Here is a 20906-nt window from a genome sequence, read left to right on the forward strand (position 1 = left end):
TCTGAGAGAGGAGGTTTGTTTTCAGCTCCGCCTCATGGTCTCCTCCTCTGACTCACGGCCACCTCCCACACGTGCATCCTCTCTCCAGCATCCCTGCTTCTCTCCATAGTAACCTGTTCACGCATTTCTCCTCTGGCGTCACTTCATCTCTAAACATACCCCCTCGCACTCTCCTCACGCAATGTCCTGCTTGATCCAGCTTTTGTGGATTCCAGGCCAGAATCAAGAAAGCCAAAGGATGCTTACGAATACCATCAGCAGACCCAGCTGATGTCCTGCCAAGCCTTTGCTCTTTCAGAGGCAGTGGGGAAAAAAGCAATTAAAGTACCACTCAACTATCCCAGTTCCTCAGTGTCCAGCCCAGATCTTAGAGACACGCTTCTGGGTGAGGTTGTCCAGTCCCTGGTGGATTAACAACAGAGGCAGGTCGCCATGGTTGGGGAAGGGTTAGCCGTCCCACCTGGCCATACCCACAGCAATAAGCAACAATGCCGCCCTTGTCCTCACCAGGGTTGGAGAGTCTCCTTGGAGCTACTTGAGGTTCACATCAAGTTTAGGTGGATGTGATTTGCCTACAGAAGGTTGAGTTTCCCCTAACATTTTCTCAGTGTTCTAGCTTCCATCTCTGGCAAGAGGACCCCAGACTCTGTGGTTCCTGAAGCTGTGCCGTCACCTTTCTCCTGGTCTCTGGGTCCAGTTTTCCCATCTCATGGGATTTCCCATCTCATTGTAAAGATGAAATGAGATAATATAGATGAAGTACCTGGGCTTCCCTGGTGACTCAGATGGTAAAGACTTTGCCTGCAATGTGAGAGACTGGTGTTCAATCCCTGGGTCAAGAAGATCCCCTGGAGAAGGGAATACCCACTCCAGTATCCTTGCCTGGAGGGTTCCATGGATAGAAGAACCTGGCAAGCTACAGTCCATGGGGTTGCAAAGAGTTGGACCCGACTAAGTGACTAAAACACACACACAGAGTAAGTACCTAGCACATGGTAGGTAATCAGACAGACTAAGTTCCCTTTCCTCTCCTACTTCCCTTCTCTCTGTTTCCTCTGGGGCCATCTCCTTCTCTTCTGGTTGAAGTCACTTCACCATGACCAGGCTTCTGTTTGGGGCTCTCTGGGCTATGGGCATCATAACAGTCATTGGGATTCAGACACCATCCATAAAGGAGTTCTGATGCGGCACCTTTCAGGGCCTGGATAGACAGGGACAATCTTATCTGAGGATGGGTGTCTGATACTATGTCCTCCATATTTTCACTGAATGAATGAATGATTTGAAAAAGATGACAAAAAGCCCAGCTTCTGAGGCTGGAGACCAACACAGGCTGATGCTGCAGAGCTGATTCTGTGTGTGGAGTTCTCTGCAGAAGTCTAGGCACAAGGTCAGACCTGCCCAAGGACCAGGCGGGCCTCACACCTGGATGACCCATGAGTTGTTTCCATGGTAGGAGCATCAGGCCTGGATGCTTTAACTCCAGATGTTCTGGGGGAGCAAGGAACTCATCACAGGCCAGGCACAGTCAGCATGTGGACAGGAAGGGTTTAAGTGACCCTGGAAGTGGCCAGACCTAGCTTTGACATGCTCATGACAGGCCAGACATGCTCATTCCATGTCCTACTGGCTCAGACAATGGTCCCTGGCCCTTGTTAGAAACCCAGGATAGGCCTGAGTGAGGCTTGGGGCTGGGTGAGGAACTCACAATAATAAGTAATACAATGACTCGTATTAATTGGGGAGTGGGAACCAAAAACCTCACTTGCTTGACTTTCTGGAAGGGGGCAGTTTCTTTTGCTGCTATGGTACATTTTAAAATCAATAAATGGATAAAAGGTCTTTCCTGACATTTCAGCTGATTTCTCAGAGACCTTAAGGTGAAAGGATACCAAACAACTTCCTTACAACTTCCTAATATTTTTTTAGCCCAGCCTTCAGGTCCCCTTACAACCTGCACACAACTCATTGAATCTGTTCCCCCAAGCTCAGCTGTCACCCACATTTGGCGTGCCTGCCACTCACCATTTATCAAATGTGCATGTTCATGCCTCTCAGGCTTTATGCATATTATTTTTCTTCCTAGGACACTTCTTTCTGTCCCCTTTTATCTTCCTATAGCCAAGTCCCGTCATCCATCCATTTGAGACAAACTCAAATGTCATCCCATGACGCTGGTCCCATCCCATGCTGTATTATCACAGCACCTGGTGACAACCACTTTTAGAATATATTTCAATGCACGAAAATGATATCTATCCAGTTATTTCCTCCCCTGCACTGTGAACTTCTTGAGGGTGGAGCTCAGACTTACTCCACATGCCCAGCCCCGAGCACCCGGCCTGCCGCGTGCTGAGCGCTCCGGAAGCATCTGCCAGTTGAACACCTGAATGAAAGGAACACGATGGGACATGAAGTGAGGAAGAGCGATGTGGTCAATATTTGGTGCCTGTCTGTCAGGGAAGTAATATTTCTTGGATTTTCTGAAGCAAGTCTTGCTAGAGGAATATGAGGATACATGTTGCTGAAATAACGGGGTCTGAGAAAAAATCAATAATTCCAAAGGCCTGCAAAAATGACGCGACTGCTGCTAGCTGTGAACGTTTGCAGACTTTATAGAGGGCAGCTCCTCAGCGGGGCTGCTCACCCACCTGGTCCCACAGTCTCCTGCCAGCGGTTGGGGTACCTGTAATTACCTTGCTGCTGTTTAGTGGCTAAGTCGTGGCCAACTCTTTTGCAAGGCCATGGACTGTAGCCCGCCAGGCTCCTCTGTCCATGGGATTTCTCAGGCAAGAATACTGGAGTGGGTTGCCAGTTTCCTCCTGCAAGGGATCTTCCCAACCAGAGATCAAACCCACATCTACTGCATGGCAGGTGGGTTCTTTACCACTGAGCCACTGGAATCCTACCTACTTACCTACGTCCTGCATCCTGATGGCATCTCTAGGTCCCTCAGCTCTACCTTTAGTAGCTTTAAAGGAAAAGAAGGCCAGTGCGGGATGGACTGGGGAGCCCAAGAGCCAGCCAGCATTAGCTGTCCACATCAACATACAGGCATAGGCATCAGTCCGAGGCACTAAACTAAAAACAAACACAAAGCAATGATTCCAGCAGTTGATTTTTGTTGTTGTTGTTGTTATTTCCACTTGCAATGCAGCACAGCCTCAGCAGCCTAGAGCGCTCAGTGAGTTTTATTAGACAGCTCTCACCCTCCCGGAACCCCAGCCTAGATTTGCGTCTCTTTCAACCCCAGCCTCTCCCAGTCCCACCAGAACTGAAACCTGGACAGAAAAGGCTTTGCCTGGGGCAGGGGAGGAGGGGACAGTGCTGGGCTGGCCCTCTGTCTTCTCAGGCCTCATCTCTGCTCAGTTTCATGGATGAGGCTGGGCAGTCCAAGGCTGAGAGGTCATGGGAGGGATGCGTGGGGGCCAGTCTTACTTTCTAGGGGGCTGCCTGCTTTGTCTGGTTGTGCCACGCCAGGCTGAATACACAGTTCATTTCACTTCTCAGCCTGGGGCCTTTCCTGAAAACCCAGCCCCTTGCTGAGACCAGCCCACAGCCCTAAGCCTTTGCTGGAGTTTCCCCTGAGATCCACAACTTGTCTCTGGCTTTCCAAATGCTTTCCGCTTCCTCCTCTGTGTTAGATAAATGACATCCCTGCTCCTCTGTGGTCAATATCACCCCTGCCTGGAGATCGTGGCTGCCAGGTCCCTTCTCCATCACTGTCTGCCCCTCACGGTGCTTGCTTTTTTTTTCACATACACAGACTCACTGCCTGACATCAGAGAATAAATCCATGTATGTATGTATGCATTGCTGGTCTCCATTAATAGTCTGTGAGTCCTCGAAGGAAGGGAGCTAGGTTTTCTCTTTGAGATCATTCAGTCTGGGCAGCAGCTGGCCCCGAGGGATGCTCTGTGAATGACTGAGTACTGAGGCAGTAGGATGTCTTCCCTTGAGCCAGAGTTCACATGTCCATTTTTACCCTGGAAAGTTTGGGTTCTAGAAGGCTGGATGCTGGCATTGGACTTGAGTGGCACAGATGCGGTTTGGATCCAGGCTTCACTGTTAGTAATGTGATGCTGGGCGAGTTGAATCTGCTTTCTCATCTAGACGGTAGGGCTTGTGCTAGATCCTTCCTCCAAGGTCCAGGTAAGGACTTAGTGTGACAGGTCAGAGGAAGGGCTGAAGACAGTGCCTGGCACATGTGACAACAGCTGAGCAATGTTGGCTGTAAACGTTTCCCAACACCGTGGTCAGAACAGGCGGCGGAGGGAGTAGGACCTGTTCAGCTTCTGTGGACCCCCAGGAAGCAGCAGGGGTGTGGAAAGGATGACGTGTTTCTCAGGGTTATTCCATTTATTGAGGGGATTGAGCAGGAAGTTCAACAAGTGACCTTGAAGAGGGGAGGTGGCAAAGCCTGGCTTCCTACTGGCCTCCTGCCCCTGGGACTGAGTCTGAACCTTGCCACTATAAGCTGTATGATTTTAGGGAAGAATCTTCATGTTACTAAGCGTCAGTTTTCATCTGTGAACAAGGACCACAGTACTGTTTAGCCTGCATAGGACTCACCGGGACGATGCGTATGAAACAAACCAGTGAGCCCAGGTACCACTGTTGCTTAGCAGCTGTGTGGAATCTTCAGAAAGTGGGTTCCAGACAAAGTGTGATTTTTTAACTCCTGTATAGGCTTACCAGAAACACCACTGGGTTTTGGGGGTATTTTCCAGAAAAATCTCCAAACCTTAGCTTGAAGACTTCTGTTCCAGGTGCTGCCCAGCCAGCAACATCCCTCCATAAATGCCAGGCTCTGTTGGACTCTAGGGACAGGAAAGAGGAAGACCCATATTCCTCTGCCAAGTGCTCACAGTCCAGTGGGACATTGAACAAATCAGTGCAACGAGGGAGGTGGAGTCCCGGGGCAGAGGAAACCAAAGACAATAAGCCCCGAGATCTTTCTGGAGGTGTTAAATCCTCGTCACCAGGACACATTGAGCTGAGACACCATTCATTCATTCCTGTAAATGTGTTTATAAAAAATCAGAATGAACATGGATGCCACCCCTGTTGTATGCCAGTCTTGGTGGGTGCCCAAAGCCAGGACAGTTTGGCAGAGCATGTGATGCTAGGCTACACTTCTGGCCTCACCTTTTACATACACACAGCTGCCTTCCCACTGCCCCTATTTGCATCTCTTTATCTAGGGGTTTTCTCCAAAGCCAAGGCAGGTTTCTCTGCCATGCACAGAGCAGCCTGGATATGCTAAGAATTAGCAGGCCCTAGGAGCAGCCCTCAACAGTGACTATGGGAACTGACATATGGATACCCTGGCCCCCTTGTCCTAGCCTCATTTCGCTCATTTGGGAAATAGGCGTAAGAGTGTAAAAGGTCCCTGCTTCATGGATGTGCTGTGAATGAGAACCAAGGTAGCACAGGCTTCTTTTGCTTTTTATCTGCTTTAAATCATAAAGTGAGGCTGATGAGACACACTGAAGTACCCAGCACAGAGCCTGGGCTGATGCTCATTAAGTGCACCCTCCCACTGCTAATCCCAAAGGTAGGAAATGTGTTGAAATGCGAACTCTGAGGCCAAGCTGCCAAGTTTGGTTGTCAGCTCCACCACTTGTTGGATACAGGCATGCTATGCTATGCTATGCTAAGTCACTTCAGTCATGTCCAGCTCTGTGTGACCCCATAGACGGCAGCCCACCGGGCTCCCTCGTCCCTGGGATTCTCCAGGCAAGAACACTGGAGTGGGTTGCCATTTCCTTCTCCAATGCATGAAAGTGAAAAGTGAAAGTGAAGTCGCTCAGTCGTGTCCGACTCTTAGCAACCCCATGGACTGCAGCCTACCAGGCTCCTCCATCCATGGGATTTTCCAGGCAAGAGTACTGGAGTGGGGTGCCATGTTACAGGCATAGTTCACTTTATTATGCTTTGAAGATACCGTGTTTTTTTGTTTTTTTGTTTTTACAAATTGAAGGTTTGTGGCAGTCCTGAGTCAAGGGAGTCTATCAGCACCGTTTCCCCTACTGCATTTGCTCACTTTGTGTATCTAAGTCACATTTTGGTAATTCTCACAATATTCAAACCCTCCACCAGCAAAAAGATCACAACTTGCTGAAGGTTCAGGTGACAGCCTTTTTTCAGCAATAAAGTATTTTTTAGATAACGCATACACATTTTTTAGACATAATGTTATTGCACATTTAATAGACTATAGTCTAGTGTAAACGTAACTTGTATGTGCACAAGAAAACAAAAAATTCCTGTGACTCATTTTAGTGTGCTATTTGCTCTGTTGCAATAATCTGGAACCAAACCCATGATAGCTCCGAGATTTGCATGTGTTTGAACTTGCATGAGTTACTTAACATCTCTGTGCCTCAGGTTCCTCATCTATAAAATGAATTACTATTAATCCTTACCAAATTGAGTTCTCATTAGTATTCGGTGATTTAATAAAAAGAAAGCCTTGCACATAGAAATTGCCCCCAAAGGAGTGGTCAAAGGATGAAAGGTCAGGATGGGAAAGGTTTGGGGACTGAATATGAAGTGGCCAGATGGTGAGTGGCCCCCAGGAGGGTCAGTGGGATCCTGTGCCTGGGGAAGTCCTGGGCCTGGGCAATTTGCTATAGGTCCAACTTTCCCAAATAATGCAAGGGTCCCTGCTTCCAGCCTTAGACCCATTCCTTCAAAAAGGAGGAAGGGAACAAAGGGGTTCAGGCTAATGAGAAAATAATAGCCCCACCTATTAAGTAATTATAACATGCCAGGCAATACCTTACAGAGCCCTATAGCAACTAAATAGGTAGATAGAGTTATTCCCATCTTAAAGATAAGAAAACTGAGGCTTAGGGTGGTTAAATTACATACCCAAAGTTACACAGCTGATGAATGGCCTGCCTAGGATTTAAATGAGGGCCTTCCTGGTGGCTCAGATGGTAAAGAATCTACCTTGCAATGCAGGAGACCCGTGCTCGATCCCTGGGTGGGGAAGATGCCCTGGAGAAGACAATGGCTACCAACTCTAGTATTCTTGCCTAGAGAATTCTATGGATAGAGGAGCTTGTGGACTACAGTCCATGGGGTTGCAAAGAGTCGGATACAACTGAATGACTAACACTAAATTGAATAAAGATCAGCTTTCATTCCAATCCCAAAGAAGGGCAATGACAAAGAATGCTCAAACTACTGTATAATTGCCCTCATTTTACATGCTAGCAGTATAATGCTCAAAATCCTTCAAGACAGGCTTCAGCAGTACATGAACCAAGAAATTTCAGATGTACAAGCTGGGTTTAGAAAAGGCAGAGGAACGAGAGCTCAAATTACCAACATTTGTTGGATCCTAGAGAAAGCAAGGAATTCCAGAAAAACATCTGCTTCAGTAACTATGCCTTTGACTGTGTGGATCACAACAAACTGTGGAAAATTCTTAAAGAGATGGGAATAGCAGGCCACCTACCTGCCTTCTGAGAAACCTGTATGCTGGTCAAGAAGCAACAGTTAGAACCAGACATGAAACAATGGGCTGGTTCCAAATTGAGAAACGAGTACATCAAGGCTGTATATTGTCACCCTGCTTATTCAACTTACATGCAGAGTACATCATGTGAAATACCAGGCTGGATGAATCACAGGCTGGAATCAAGATTGCTGAAAGTAATATCAACAACCTCAGATATGCAGATGATACCACTCTGATGAAAGAAAGTGAGGAAGAACAAAGAGCCTCTTGATGAGGGTAAAAGAGGAAAGTGAAAAAGCTGGCTTAAAAATGAACATTCAAAAAGTTAAGATCATGGCATCTGGTCCCATCACTTCATGGCAAATAGAAGGGGAAAAAATGGAAACAGTGACAGATTTTATTTTCCTGGACTCCAGAATTACTGCAGATGGTGACTGCAGCCATGAAATTAAAAGATGCTTGCTCCTTGGAAGGAAAGCTATGACAAACCTAGACAGCATATTAAAAAGCAGAGACATTACTTTGCCGACAAGGGTCCATTTTTCTAGTAGTTATGTATGGATGTGAGAGTTGGACCATAAAGAAGTTTGAGTGCTAAAGAATTGATGCTTTCAAACTGTGGTGTTGGAGAAGACTCTTGAGAGTCTCTTGGACTGCAAGGAGATCCAACCAGTCCATCCTAAAGGAAATCAGTCCTGACTATTCATTGGAAGGACTGATGCTGAAGCTGAAGCTCCAATACTTTGGCCACCTAATGCAAACAGCTGACTTACTGGAAAAGACCCTGATGCTGGGAAAGATTGAGGGCAGGAGGAGAAGGAGGTGACAGAGGATGAGGTGGTTGGATAGCATCAACTCCATGAACATAAGTTTGAGCAAATTCTGGGAGACAGTGAAGGACAGGGAATCCTGGCGTACTGCAGTCCATGGGGTCACAAAGAGTTGAAAATGACTTAGCAACTGAATAACAAGGGTTTAAACCTCTCTCCTAAGCCTCTGATCTTGCAATAAAGAAATAAAATCTTAAAGGCTAAAAGCAGAGCACTTCAGTTCTTCCTTATCACCCACCCCTTCATGGGATCCTTCCTGCCGAGAATAGATTGCCTGGAGATGTTCTGGAGCTGAGGAGAAGCACATCAAACCTCCTGAGCTGACAGGCACAACAGCAGACTGAGGTGTAAATATGTGTGCAAAGCCCACACCTCTGGGTTTCCTGAGTCGTGAATCAGCCAAGCTGAGGCTGCGGGTCACACAGCCTGAACAGCAGTGATTTGCATGAGTACTGAGCTGACTTACAGCCTGGGGGAGCCTTCACTTTTCCCCTGGAGGATGCTCAGAGCTGCATCAGCAGGACTTGGACCCTAAAGCCTGATGTCAGTCCTCACTGGTCATCCAGAGGAGCACCAGTGTTTCTAGCATCCCATGTCTGTTTTCCAAGGAGGAAAAAAGAAAAAAACCTCTTCCTCTGGCCTTTCCTTCCAGTTAAAGAGCAACAAGCAGGGGAGGGAAGCGTTTCTAAAGAACCTGAGCCAGGTCATATGAGGCAGGAAGACGATTTTCAAGCTGAGGGAGTAGTTTATGCAAAGGCACTGTGGCACCACTGAGCTTGGTGTATTTGGGAACATGACGGGTGCAGAGTCTGGCAGAAGAGTGAAAAGCAAAAAGGGACCAGGACCTGGTATGCCAATAGCAATGGCAGGGGGTGGGGAGTAGGAGTGGGCATAGGGAAGCTGGTACTGTAGGCATTTACAGAAGCTTAGACTCTAGGATCTCAGGATCATGGGACTTGGTATCTGAGAATCTCAAGATTTTGGACTCATAATCATAAAATCTTGGGCTCTTCTTCCTGAGATTTTGATCATCAATTTTCTGAGCTAGGCAACACTCGAACTCTCCAACTCTGGCACAAGATAAGTTAGCACCAAAATTCTGGTTGGTCTCTGACTTAACTGCTAATGGCAACGGTCCTTCCCCAGTGCCAGCACATGGGCCCAGCCTCTGGGATCACCTTTGCCTGTTGGGACATCAACAGAGCCTGTTCTCAGCCTGGATTTAACCTGTGGTTAATGGCTGGACGCCAGTATTTTCCAAGGCTTTGAGTTCTTGGTCACATCCTCCCTAGAAGCTCACGGGGGGCCTACCTACCTAGTACTCTTGAGCTGGAGAGGCTGGACTGGAGCAATGTCCACTCTGCTGGACCCCCGACATTCATGGCATTTTTAATAAATCCTGGGATTCCTGCTGAGAACCTTCAGAATAGCAGGAGCATTTTATGTCTTGCAAGCAATTTCACGGCATCTGTGCCGGTGCTCACCTTTAGTTTACAAGGGTTTCCTTCTCACGTGGCCCCAGAGAGGGCAAAGGCAAGTCGGTCCTTTTCCAAGGTCTTCTAGTCCATGAGGCCCACTGAGGTCTGTGCGTCTGCTTTTCTCATTTTCATTTTCTGAGTTACTCATGGTGGAAACATAGGAGAGCGGATGGAATAGAGAGCCTGGTGCTCTGGCCCTGGGGGAAAAAGAGCTGGGTTCTTTTGCTAGCTTTTCATATTTGGGCAAATCTGGGTGTGGCAGGAGCCAAGCGGATGTCAGCACTCAGAAGCCCCTGCCTGAAACTGAAGGGTGCTGGAGCACATGCCTATGCCCCAGACTGGCCCACGGGAACACCCAGATGGATTCAGGCAACCTTATGTCCTTGGAGCCACAGTGGATTTGCCAGGCGTGACTGCACTGTGAATCCAAAGGTAACAAGCACTCAGTCTGAGGCCCTGTTCCCTCATTTCTTGATCTTGCTTGCTTAAGGATTTGTATCCCAGAGAAACTAGAGTTTGTGTATAAATGATCTATCTGCCCTCACATCAAAAGAAAGCTGAGTCTGTCAGTCTAATTCCTTCCCTTGGGTTCTAAGGATACGTAGCTGTAAAAAAAAAAGAGGCTGTTTTCCTCCCAGAACAGATCTGTGATCATAGAATGCTGCTGAAACCTGGGACACGCAGCTCCTTTGGTGGACAGTGGGGCAGGTGGCAGAGCAGGGTCTGTGCAGTCAGGCGGATGTGTTTGAATCCCTGCTCATTTTTTACTGTCTGTGTCATCTTGGGCATGTCAAGTCTGATCTTTGAACTCTCTCTTTTATCATTTGGAGATAATAATCTGTGGGATTAAGGACACAGATTCGAGGCAGGCTGCCTGTATTTGCATCCCAGCCTAACTCCTCTAGCTCCACCTCTCTCTGCTGGGGTTTCCTAATGTATGGAATGGGAACGACAGTACTGCCTACCTCGAGTAGTAGTACAGTCGTTGAGAGGACTGAATCAGTCATATATAAACCCGGTTTGGAACAGTACATGGCACATGATAAGCACCAAATAAATTCCCATTAGCTATAAATGTCATTGTTGGTAGGGTGGTAGTGAGATTTCAGTACCACCCTAGAATAAGGTACAGCAAAATCTAGAATAATGTACAGCACTTCAAAAGTGCTTAATATGTAATTGCTGAATGAATGAATAAAGAACGGGATGGACTGACATAAAGCCCTGAGCACAATGCCCATTATATAGTGAGTGAAGGGAAGCACCCACAGAACCACAGCCTTTCTGCCTTGGCCACTGGAACCAGTGTGCTTGGCTGACCTGGACCGCTGCCGGCTGATCATACTTTCCAGTCTTTGCACATCTCTTCTGAACTTAAAGTCAGTAGCATCAGGTGAGTAGCCCGAAACCAGCTATGATGGGAGAGTATGTAAACTACAGACATTGGAAGATGTTATAAATCAGGTTTTCGTTTGTTGAGAGGGAGAGAAAAAGAAAAACAAAGAGAGAGAGAGATGGAGAGTTGCACATTGACTGGCACCCAGCACACATCTTTGACTGTCCAAGGGACCATTTATACATCATCCACCTCAATCATCTTTAGAAACCAGTTCTAACCATTTTGTTGCAAGATCCAGGATCTTTGGGAAAATAAGACATTTAGGAGCAGATAAGAGGCTGTTAATGGATGCTAAGAGCTTGGGTTTGGAGACCTCACTAAGTGAGGAGTACATATTTCATGTGGGTTTTGGTGATCACTCATGCCTGGCTATGATACAAAAGAATAGACCTGGAAACAAATGGCTGGGTCTGTTAATAGGCAGTAATTCTGGGACTTGGAATAGCTGAATTAAAGCCTGGAAACTCGGAAGATTGTGACAATCTGCCTGGACCCTGTGACCATATTTTATATGCTGTCTGTGTGGCTCCTAGGTGGAGCCTTTCTCTAAGTCCTGAGTAAGGAGAACCATTAAAGGTCATTCCAGAGCTACTTCAGTATCAATTGACTTTGAATAAGTGAAGCTATTAAAGGAGTATATGGGAGAGAAGAGGGAATGGCATGGAAGGCATTTGTAAACTGCCCAGGGTTTGAAAGCCTGTCCAGAGTGATCTTAAAGAAAGAGCAATTCACAAAACAAGGCTGCTCTTGGGCTGGAGTCTCAGGCTGGTCTATTCTTCTAGGGTTGAAACTGCTCAAGCCCAGCTCACCATGATTCATTGCAGGACCGTATGAGTCCACAGTCTCCCTCTGTATTCTTTAGGGGTGGCGGGGGAGGGGGTGGGCTGGCATTTTCTTTTATTTTTTAGATCCCCCAGTGAGTGGATGAGCAGCTAGGTACGACAACCATTGCATCCAAATGAATAATTTCTCTTTTAAAGTGTTTTGACACATCATTGGTGTTTCAATGGCCCTAAATGGCTTTAGAGGAAAGCCAGTTAATCTTCTGATCTGAGGAAGATCAGCTACTGTTCACTTTTGGAGGAATAAACAGAAATGTGCTGTGCTTTTAATCTTCAGATTAGCATCATTGGCAACTAGCAATTATTAGCCCTTGTCAGTGGGGTGTTCACCCACCCCTCCCAGGCAGCTGGAGGGAGCGGGTGGCAACTCTAATCTAGGCTGGGCTTTGGAGGACAGCACTGAGCTAGTGGCAGGACTGGGTGGCATGAAAGTGTGCAGATGGGGAGAGGGGCAAACAAGAGTGTGCCTTGTGCAGAGGGCAGCGGGGGCCTTACAGAGGACTGTCCGAATCATTTGATCCAAAGATGACTACGCAAGAAAACGACTGCCAAGTGAAAGGCCTGCCGTCGGAAGCAGCCAGGTGGAGCCCATGGGTTTGGGAGAATGAAAAGGACAAATAACTATCCAGCCAGGTCGTAGGGGAGACTCTTTCAGACTCTGACCCTCTATTGTGGGCTGAAACCACACATAATTCTAGAGGAGGCTCCTTTCCCACCTGTTATTGCCAGTCTTCATTTATTTCAGTTGTTACCAATCTTGGCTGCCCGTCAGAATCTCATAGGGAGTTTATACCTGTTGCTGAGCCCTTTTTATAGGAGCAGCTCCTGCTTGGTTCCAGCCAATCGCTGCCAAGCAGGATTGCCTTGCAGACCAAAGAAATACAGATGCAGGACCAGGGCTGCCAGTTTGAAACTCATGCATGCTCAGATTTCCAGAATGGGACCTCTGTTCATTAAGAGCCCTGCAGGGTTTCTCAAACTCAGCACTGCTGACACTTTGAACTGGAAAACTTTTGATTGTGGAGGGCTGTCCTGTGCATTGTAGAATGTTTAGTGGCAGGCATGCCGTAGCCCCCTCTCCAGATGTGACCATCAAAACTGTCTCCAGACACTGCCAAATACCCCCTCAAGGGGTGAGAATGTGGCAAAATCACCCCCAGGTGAAAACCACTGGGCTCGGAAAGTAACAGAATATGAGTCTTCTAACTTCAGCCTGTGCTCCCCTGCCTGCCCACCCACTGCACCAAGCACTGCTTCTCAGGCTCAGGAGGCCCAGTCAGTCAGAAGTCTCAGCGTCAGGGAGCACTGAATCAGTGCCCGGAGTTCTTTTGCAAAAATCTCTCCCTTTCCTGCTCCTCATTCTCTCTCACCCACCCCCCTCTTCTTCCCTCCCTCCTTTCTCTCTCCCTCTCTCTCCCCATCTCTACCCCGTCCCCTCTCTGTGTAGACTACAGCACATGCCTTTTAAACATCCAGCAGAATGAAAGCTCTTTACGGACTCTCCTGCTCACAGTTAGAGCCATAGCAGCTGATCAATGGCTGGTACACAGTGAGTGCTCATTGTTTGTTGAATGAATGAATGAGTGGCCCCTCCCTTCATTCTTCCTTCCCCCAAACCTCCAGCAGACAGGAGAAATGAGCACTAAGAGAAGGATGAGGAGCTGGACCTGGTTCTCTGTGACAAAGCTGGGCAGGCTGGTTTACAAGGATGCCCGTGCAGCCATCTTTCATGGTGAAGCCCCATTGGACGTCAGTGTCTTGATCCTTTATTTTCCTTTATGCAAGAGATAAAGAGTATCTCATTAGGTGTTAAAATCCTATTAACAGCCATTGGTACCAAACTTCTGTTCAGCTTGCATTATGTTTCTTTTAGGGTGACTCTGAGGAGCTAATTGCTTTTCATTTAGCAGTACAAGGGGCATATATAGTCAGGGAAGAAAGGGCTCTGTCAGACCAGCCTGGTGAATGTTGCATTTTCACTTGGCATCTAAGTCTGAAGGGGGAGAATAGCAGCTTGCACTCAGCTGGCCCCAAGGGGAGGCACGGGCTGGGGAGGGTGGGGAGTGGCCTGTGACCTCCTAAGAGCAGAATGTTGTTTCATCAGCACAGCTTCCGGGAGTGCTGATGTACAGAGGTCGTTCAGAGGTCAGCAGAGCAGGGATTTGTGGACAGCAGGAGAGGCGGAGGAGCAACACAAGCAGGAGGGCATCTGGCCCCATGCAGGGTGCAAATTGTATTCCTCTGGCAGCACTGGCGGGTGAGTTAACAGCTCTGCCATTGAGTCTACATCTGACAAAGCCGCAGAGAGCGGACTCCCTGCCTCCACTTTCCCAGCATGGTAAAACCAATGCGAAGCATGGCCTTCCCCTTCTTTCCACATTTATACTCCTGTCCTGCTCTTATGAAGACACTTTATTAAAAATTATTTATAGGTATTTCAAAAAACAAAGTAGCTACCAAAGGTAAAAGACAGTGCAGCTTTTAGACTGCAACTTGAAAATTAAAGCTTTAACAAAAGCAAAAATGCTGGTAGAACCCTGTGATTCATCATTATATTGTCTCCAAGCTTCCTAGCAGCCTTGGCAAAAAAAGTAAATATAACAGGTTATGTGTTTGTGTTTAAGTATGAAGAAAACCTCAAGTTCTTTATATGTTTTTTTGAGCTAAGTTCTGAGAGGTATTCCATGTACATATAAAATAGGCAATATCTTACACAACAGTTTTCTAGCACAAGTTGAAATGTTTTTGATATTGTTCTTCCTTGCTTTGGCAGTTAACAAAGTTTAAAGGAAAACATGAAAATCTAATTAAGTAAAGGGACTTTGCCAAGACTGAACCAGTATTGTCAAGGGCATTTCAGGCCTTTAAAAATTTGTTTAATAGCAGTTGTTTAGTGTGGGCTAAGGGAATCCTCTCTTCTAACCAGTAGCTAATATTTGAGATACAACAGACTGAGAACAGAATCTTTTTTCCCAGCTGCTCCATCAGAAATCTTTATTCTGGTTAACAGCAAAACTCAGAGGTGCAAAGGGGCAGGCAACTTCTACAAGAAGCAAAGACTTCTCATCTCTTGCTGCCACCTTCCAAGCTGGCTCTTCTGTGTCTGGTTTCATTTCCTGTGCATCAGGAATTCACAATCTTATTTTAAACCCAGCACTGTTCCTAGACAATAGATCCCATTTTATTAGCTTTTGTGTATAGCAAACCACCCCAGAAGTTCATGGCTTGAAACTGCAACCATTCACTGCCTCACGATTCTGTAATAAGCCCAGCTTGTCTCTGCTCTATGATGTCAGCTTGGATCACTGATGTGATCTACTGGTGGTTGAAGAATCCAAGATGGCCATATACGTGACTTCCTGGGAAGTCCAGTGGTAAGACTTCACCTTCCAATGCAGGAGGTGCAAGTTTGATCTTAGTCAGGGAGATGAGATCCCACATGCCTCAGGGCCAAAAAAAAAAAACCAAAAACATAAAACAGAAGCAATATTGTAGCAAATTCAATAAAGACTTTTTAAAAAGTGGTCCACATTAAAAAAATAAATAAAATATCCCTGGATGGGCTTCCCTAGCAGTCCTGTGGTTAAGACTTGGTGCTTCCACTTCAGGAGACGCAGGTTTGATCTCTGGTCAGGAAACTAAGATCCCACATGCTGCACAACATGGGAAAAAAAAAAAAAATGGCCTCACTCACACCTGTAGGGCCTCAGTGAGATGACCTAAATGACCAGGACTCCCTGGGCTGCTCATCCTCTAGGAGGCCAGCTTCCTTACTTTGGGCAGCAAGTGAGCAAAAGCAGAAAAAGCTGCAAGGCCTCCGAAGGCCTAGGCCTGGAATTTTCACAGGGACCCTTTGGCTGCATTCTGTTGTCCCAGGGTTAGCTGAGATTCAGTGTGCAAAGCAGCCACCCAGGAAGAGAATTCAGAGAGGCGGGGTTCATGGCACATCAGTTCAGTTCAGTTCAGTCACTCAGTCGTGTCCGACTCTTTATGACCCCATGAACCACAGCATGCCAGGCCTCCCTGTCCATCACCAACTCCTGGAGTTCACCCAAACCCTTGTCCATTGAGTTGGTGATGCCATCCAACCATCTCATCCTCTGTCGTCCCCTTCTCCTCCTGCCCTCAATCTTTGCCAGCATCAGGGTCTTTTCCATTGAGTCAGCTCTTCGCATCAGGTGGCCAAAATATTAGAGTTTCAGCTTCAACGTCAGTCCTTCCAATGAATATTCAGGACTGACCTCCTTTAGGATGGACTGCTTGGATCTCCTTGCAGTCCAAGGGACTCTCAAGAGTCTTCTCCAACACCACAGGTCAAAAGCATCAATTCTTTGGTGCTCAGCTTTCCTTATAGTCCAACTCTGACATCCATACATGACCACTGGAAAAACCATAGCCTTGACTAGACGGACCTTTGTTGGCAAAGTAATGTCTCTGCTTTTTAATATGCTGTCTAGTTTGGTCATAACTTTCCTTCCACAGAGTAAGCGTCTTTTAATTTCATGGCTGCAATCACCATCTGCAGTGATTTTGGAGCCCAGAAAAATAAAGTCAGCCACTGTTTCCCCATCTATTTGCCATAAAGCGATGGGACTGGATGCCATGATCTTCGTTTTCTGAATGTTGAGCTTTACGCCACCTTTTTCACTCTCCTCTTTCACCTTCATGTCACATCACTTGGTGGCAATGACCCACAGCCCTGTCCCAGCAACAGCTCAGTAACAGTGGTCCCCACAGGCAGTGTCCTCACCTGAGAGTGGGGAGGGAGACCAGGGATCTATCCTCCCTGGGGGCAGGGAGAGGGGTCTTTTGGTGCTAGCCCAGTCTCTTTCCAAGTTGTGTGCACTCACCACTTAATGACCACCAAAAAAGTCCAAACATCAGGCTTAATGAGCTCTATGTAAGATCTATGAAGATCCTTTTTGGATCCATGAAGAGTGGACCTTTGAAATGATGAAACAGTATGTATTTTAAGAGGCCTCCTGGCAACCATGCTTGAAGACCTTGTAAGCGTGTGAGGGGTACACTGACCTATGCCACTGTATCAATGACTTCCTGCCATTACTGAGCCAGCCGGATCCCCAGGCCTCCCCAGTCAGTGGGAGAGCGCAAGGTCATTTTCTTATTGGTTAGAGTGAGCTGCACAGCTGAATTTTCTCTAGGCTGAATGAGAATGCCTGACAGCCCCCACTGAGCCTAGCCCCAGACAAGGGTCACACTGTTTGACAGGATGAGTTGAACAACCACAAAAGCCACATGCTCGTCACTTTTGCAGAAGCTGGAAAGCTGGTTGAGCTAGATAACAAAGCATTGGATAACAGAATCAAGGGGAAAAAACATTCTGACTTCAGAGAAGTGCTGTAAATCTTTGAAAAGATTGAAATAAAGGGGTGTAAATGAAAGATCCTTGTTTTGACTCGGAGCACTGGAGTACACACACACACACAAGCATACACGTGTGCATCCACTCACACCTGCATCCATCCACTCACACCTGCATCCATGAAGAGATGGGATGGAGGAGGCCTGACTCAGCAGCATCACATGAAGAGAATCTAAGTATATGTTTCTAGTAAGGTCAATTTGTATCAAAAGTAGGCAGAGTTAATGTGACCTTAAGCTATTATGATATTAATGGGTACATCAATTCTAGATTCAGGGAGGTGATTAGTTCCTTCTAGTCTACACAACTCAGTTTGCTCCAGGGAAAAAATAGGCCAATTTCTAGCTTTGTAATTTAAAAGCGCTAGAGAAAAACTTACATTTTTAGGAGAAGTTCACCGTGATAAAAGAACTTGAACTTACATGAGATGAGGAAATACAAGGAGGAATTAAAGACATTTGACCTAGAGAAATTCACAGCAAGGACTTAAGGATGGTCTTCAGCTCTAAAAGGTTGCCACGTGGAAGAGGGACTTGATCTGCCCTCAGTGGTCCCCAAATGAGTGGAAGGTTGAGAAACTGTGGCATTTAAAGAGTAAAAGGAAAAAACATCTAATACCTGGAATAGATGGTACAGGGTTTTCTGTCATTGCACGGGCTGGAGAATCACTCATCTGGATCCACAGAGGGGATTCAAACCTTCGATGGGTAGTTGGTTCAAAATGAAATTCCAAGTCCTAACTCTGAGGTCTTGGGATTCCCAGGAACTTGACCAAGGTCACAGAGCAAGGGAGTAGTTGTCTAGCACAAAAGCCTGCCTCCCTCTTGGCTTCTTTGCCTCAGATTCAGTTTTCTCATCCCCTTAATGGTAACTCAGGCAGTGGTGCAAAAAGCAGCCTAGGGGCCACATCTTACGCAGCCTTTTGTTTGGCCAGCATCATGTGGTAAAAGACTTGAAACCAATACCTGCTACCAATTCCAGCAGTAGCCACTGTGCTCTGTTGCCTTTCCTGGGCATGCGGCCACGGCACACATCTGTATCTCCTATTTAGCTCCCGTGGCCTTGCTGCTTGCAGACTTCGGAGCTGGGGGCAGGCCAGAACAGGAAGAAGTGGCCCTGGACCAGAGCATGTGAAGAGGGCTTTGTCAGCCAGAGATGGATCCCTTGATTTGCAGGGACAGTCAGCTCCCCAAGCTTTTATAACTCCCACTATGATGGAAACTGTGAACAGGAAAGAAAGTGCTATGCACTTTTCACAGGTGTCACTCCCATTTAATCCTCATAACAACCATATCTGTACCCTGGGGCTGCAGAGTACAAAGCACCCCAGACTGGGTGACAACATAAATGTATTGTCTCACTGTTATGGAGGCTAGAAGTCCAAAATCAAGGTGCTCCCTCTGAAGATGGGAGGGATCTGTCCCAGGCTTCCTCCCCAGTTTCTGGTACCCTCAAATGTTCCTTGGCTGCTAGACGGCCGTCTCTGCATCTCTCCACCCTGTCTTCCTTCTGTGTAGTCTGTCTCTGTATCTAAATTTCCCCCCTTTATTAATATAAGAACACTAATCCTATTGGATTAGGACCTAATGACCTATCTAAACTTGATTAAATCTGTAAAGATTCTATTTCCAAATAAGGTTGTGTTCTGAAGTCTGGGGTCAGACCAAAGCCTTTGGGGAGAAACAATTCAATCCATAATAGTCTGCCCTCAAATCCTCAGCCCCTCATTCATGTCCTTCCTATGTGCTGAGTACAGTCACTGTATCTGAACATCCCCATGGAAATCTAGCAGTGGTTTAATAACAGGTCATAAGGCTAATTCCATAGCAAATAGAATTAAAATGCTATGTTGCTGGCTCCAAGTGCTGTCCTCTTTCTAGTACCCCAGGCTCCTTCCAGGAGCTGCACCTCCCATGTGCCAGGTACTGTGCCAACAGCCTCCTGCCCTTTCCTCACTCCTAGTGGGCTGCCTGTCTGGCAAGACCCAAGATTGGACACCAAGGGACACGCGGCGCTCAGCCCTCCTGGCTCTGTCCCAGAGCCTGGGCGTGGGCAGGCTGGTAAGATGGGAGGCGGGGCAGTTGGAAATCAAGTCCTAGGAAAGTGCTGTGGGTGGAAGTGGGTGAATGCGGCCCACTTAGGCCACTGTCTGGGAGGAGGGAGGTGTCATAGTGTGTTGCCTGAGCTGCTATGGAAAACATGATGAACATACTGCCCTGTTCTGCTGCTGCAGGGTCATATGTGGTTATGAAGATGCAGGGTAATTGAATGTTTAGCCAGGCCCAGGGACACCCAGCAACAGATCGATGCCAGCCACTTACACAGTTCTTGGTCACCCATTTCCTGGAAAGATAGAGTTCCAGGCAAGGAGTGGGTCTCGAGCTGTGATCTTTGCATATGGAGCTTTCTCTGGGGATTGGGGAGGACTGATGGAGAACACTGGGGAAGAAGGAAGACCCTGAACAGATGAGAAAGAATGGGGCTTCTGAGGTCATTAGACCTGGCTTGAACTGAACGCCCACTCATAACTTCAGGGTGGTGGACAAACTGATCAAACTTCAGAGCTGGATTTTCCCAAGGGCCTGTTGTGAAGATTAAATGCACCACGTGTGTGAAGCAGGTGACCCCTTCATGTTGCTGGGCATAATAAATACTGTTTTCACCTCCGTTTTTCTCCTCAAAGCTGAGCTGTGTTGGCCATCCTGGGGAATTCCAAGGAAGACCCGGGGAGGGGACTGGCCCCTCTTGCCTCTCTCTGGGGTCAGCTCACCCTGGAAGGGTGAACGTCTTCATCATGCTAACAGTGCATTTTTCTCCCTCACAGAGGAGCTGAAGGAGAAGCTGACAGAGTACGTGGACAAGGTGAATGGCCAGAAGCCAGGCTTCATCAAGGTCGTGCGGCACAGCAAGCAGGAAGGCCTCATCCGCTCCAGGGTCAGCGGCTGGAGGGCCGCCACTGCCCCTGTAGTGGCACTCTTTGATGCCCACGTGGAGTTCAATGTGGGCTGGTAAGTGCCCATTGGGAGCTGAGGAAGTTGAGTCCCATTGTGGTCCAGGGTGCAAAGCCCACTGGGATCTCGGTCATGATGGGGGAAAGGAGTCAGCATCTGGGTGTGCAGGTGACCAGGCACCATGCTGGCCCTTCAGGGTGGGAGAGGGTCAGGGATCAACAGGTCAAAACACAGTGTCTTAAGGGTTGGTGGCATAAAGGCCGACGTGGTCCTCTAGGAGACATGATGGGGGAGAAGAGTAAATGCCTGGGGCAGAGCGAGAGTTCCAGCCCAACCAAGGACCAGGCTGCAACCCCCGGGAAAGGGGAGCTGGACCAGACATGAACTGAAGCCCAGCCCCACAGACAGGGCCAAGTCCAAGAGAGCAAAGGGAGCTAAGTACCCTGGGCTTCCTCCAGATTCCAGATCAGAGGTAGCAGAAAATCTCAGATTCATTCCACTGGTAAAACTAGGTCTTAGAGCACCTTTCTTTCTCTGGCCAGGGCTGCTCAG

At 47.5% G+C, this 20906-nt stretch overlaps 1 protein-coding gene across 1 annotated transcript in view; it reads left to right on the forward strand.

The window, feature by feature from the left end:
- Window positions 1–20906, forward strand: part of GALNT18 (polypeptide N-acetylgalactosaminyltransferase 18) — a 352886-nt gene that overhangs the window by 224334 nt on the left and 107646 nt on the right. The window contains exon 4 of the mRNA XM_055548627.1: window positions 20228–20411. Within this exon, the coding sequence (XP_055404602.1) occupies window positions 20228–20411 (184 nt within the window). The remainder of the gene's footprint in view (window positions 1–20227; window positions 20412–20906) is intronic.

This window comes from Bubalus kerabau, chromosome 15 (genome assembly GCF_029407905.1).
Source record: "Bubalus kerabau isolate K-KA32 ecotype Philippines breed swamp buffalo chromosome 15, PCC_UOA_SB_1v2, whole genome shotgun sequence".
Lineage (NCBI taxonomy): Eukaryota > Metazoa > Chordata > Mammalia > Artiodactyla > Bovidae > Bubalus > Bubalus kerabau.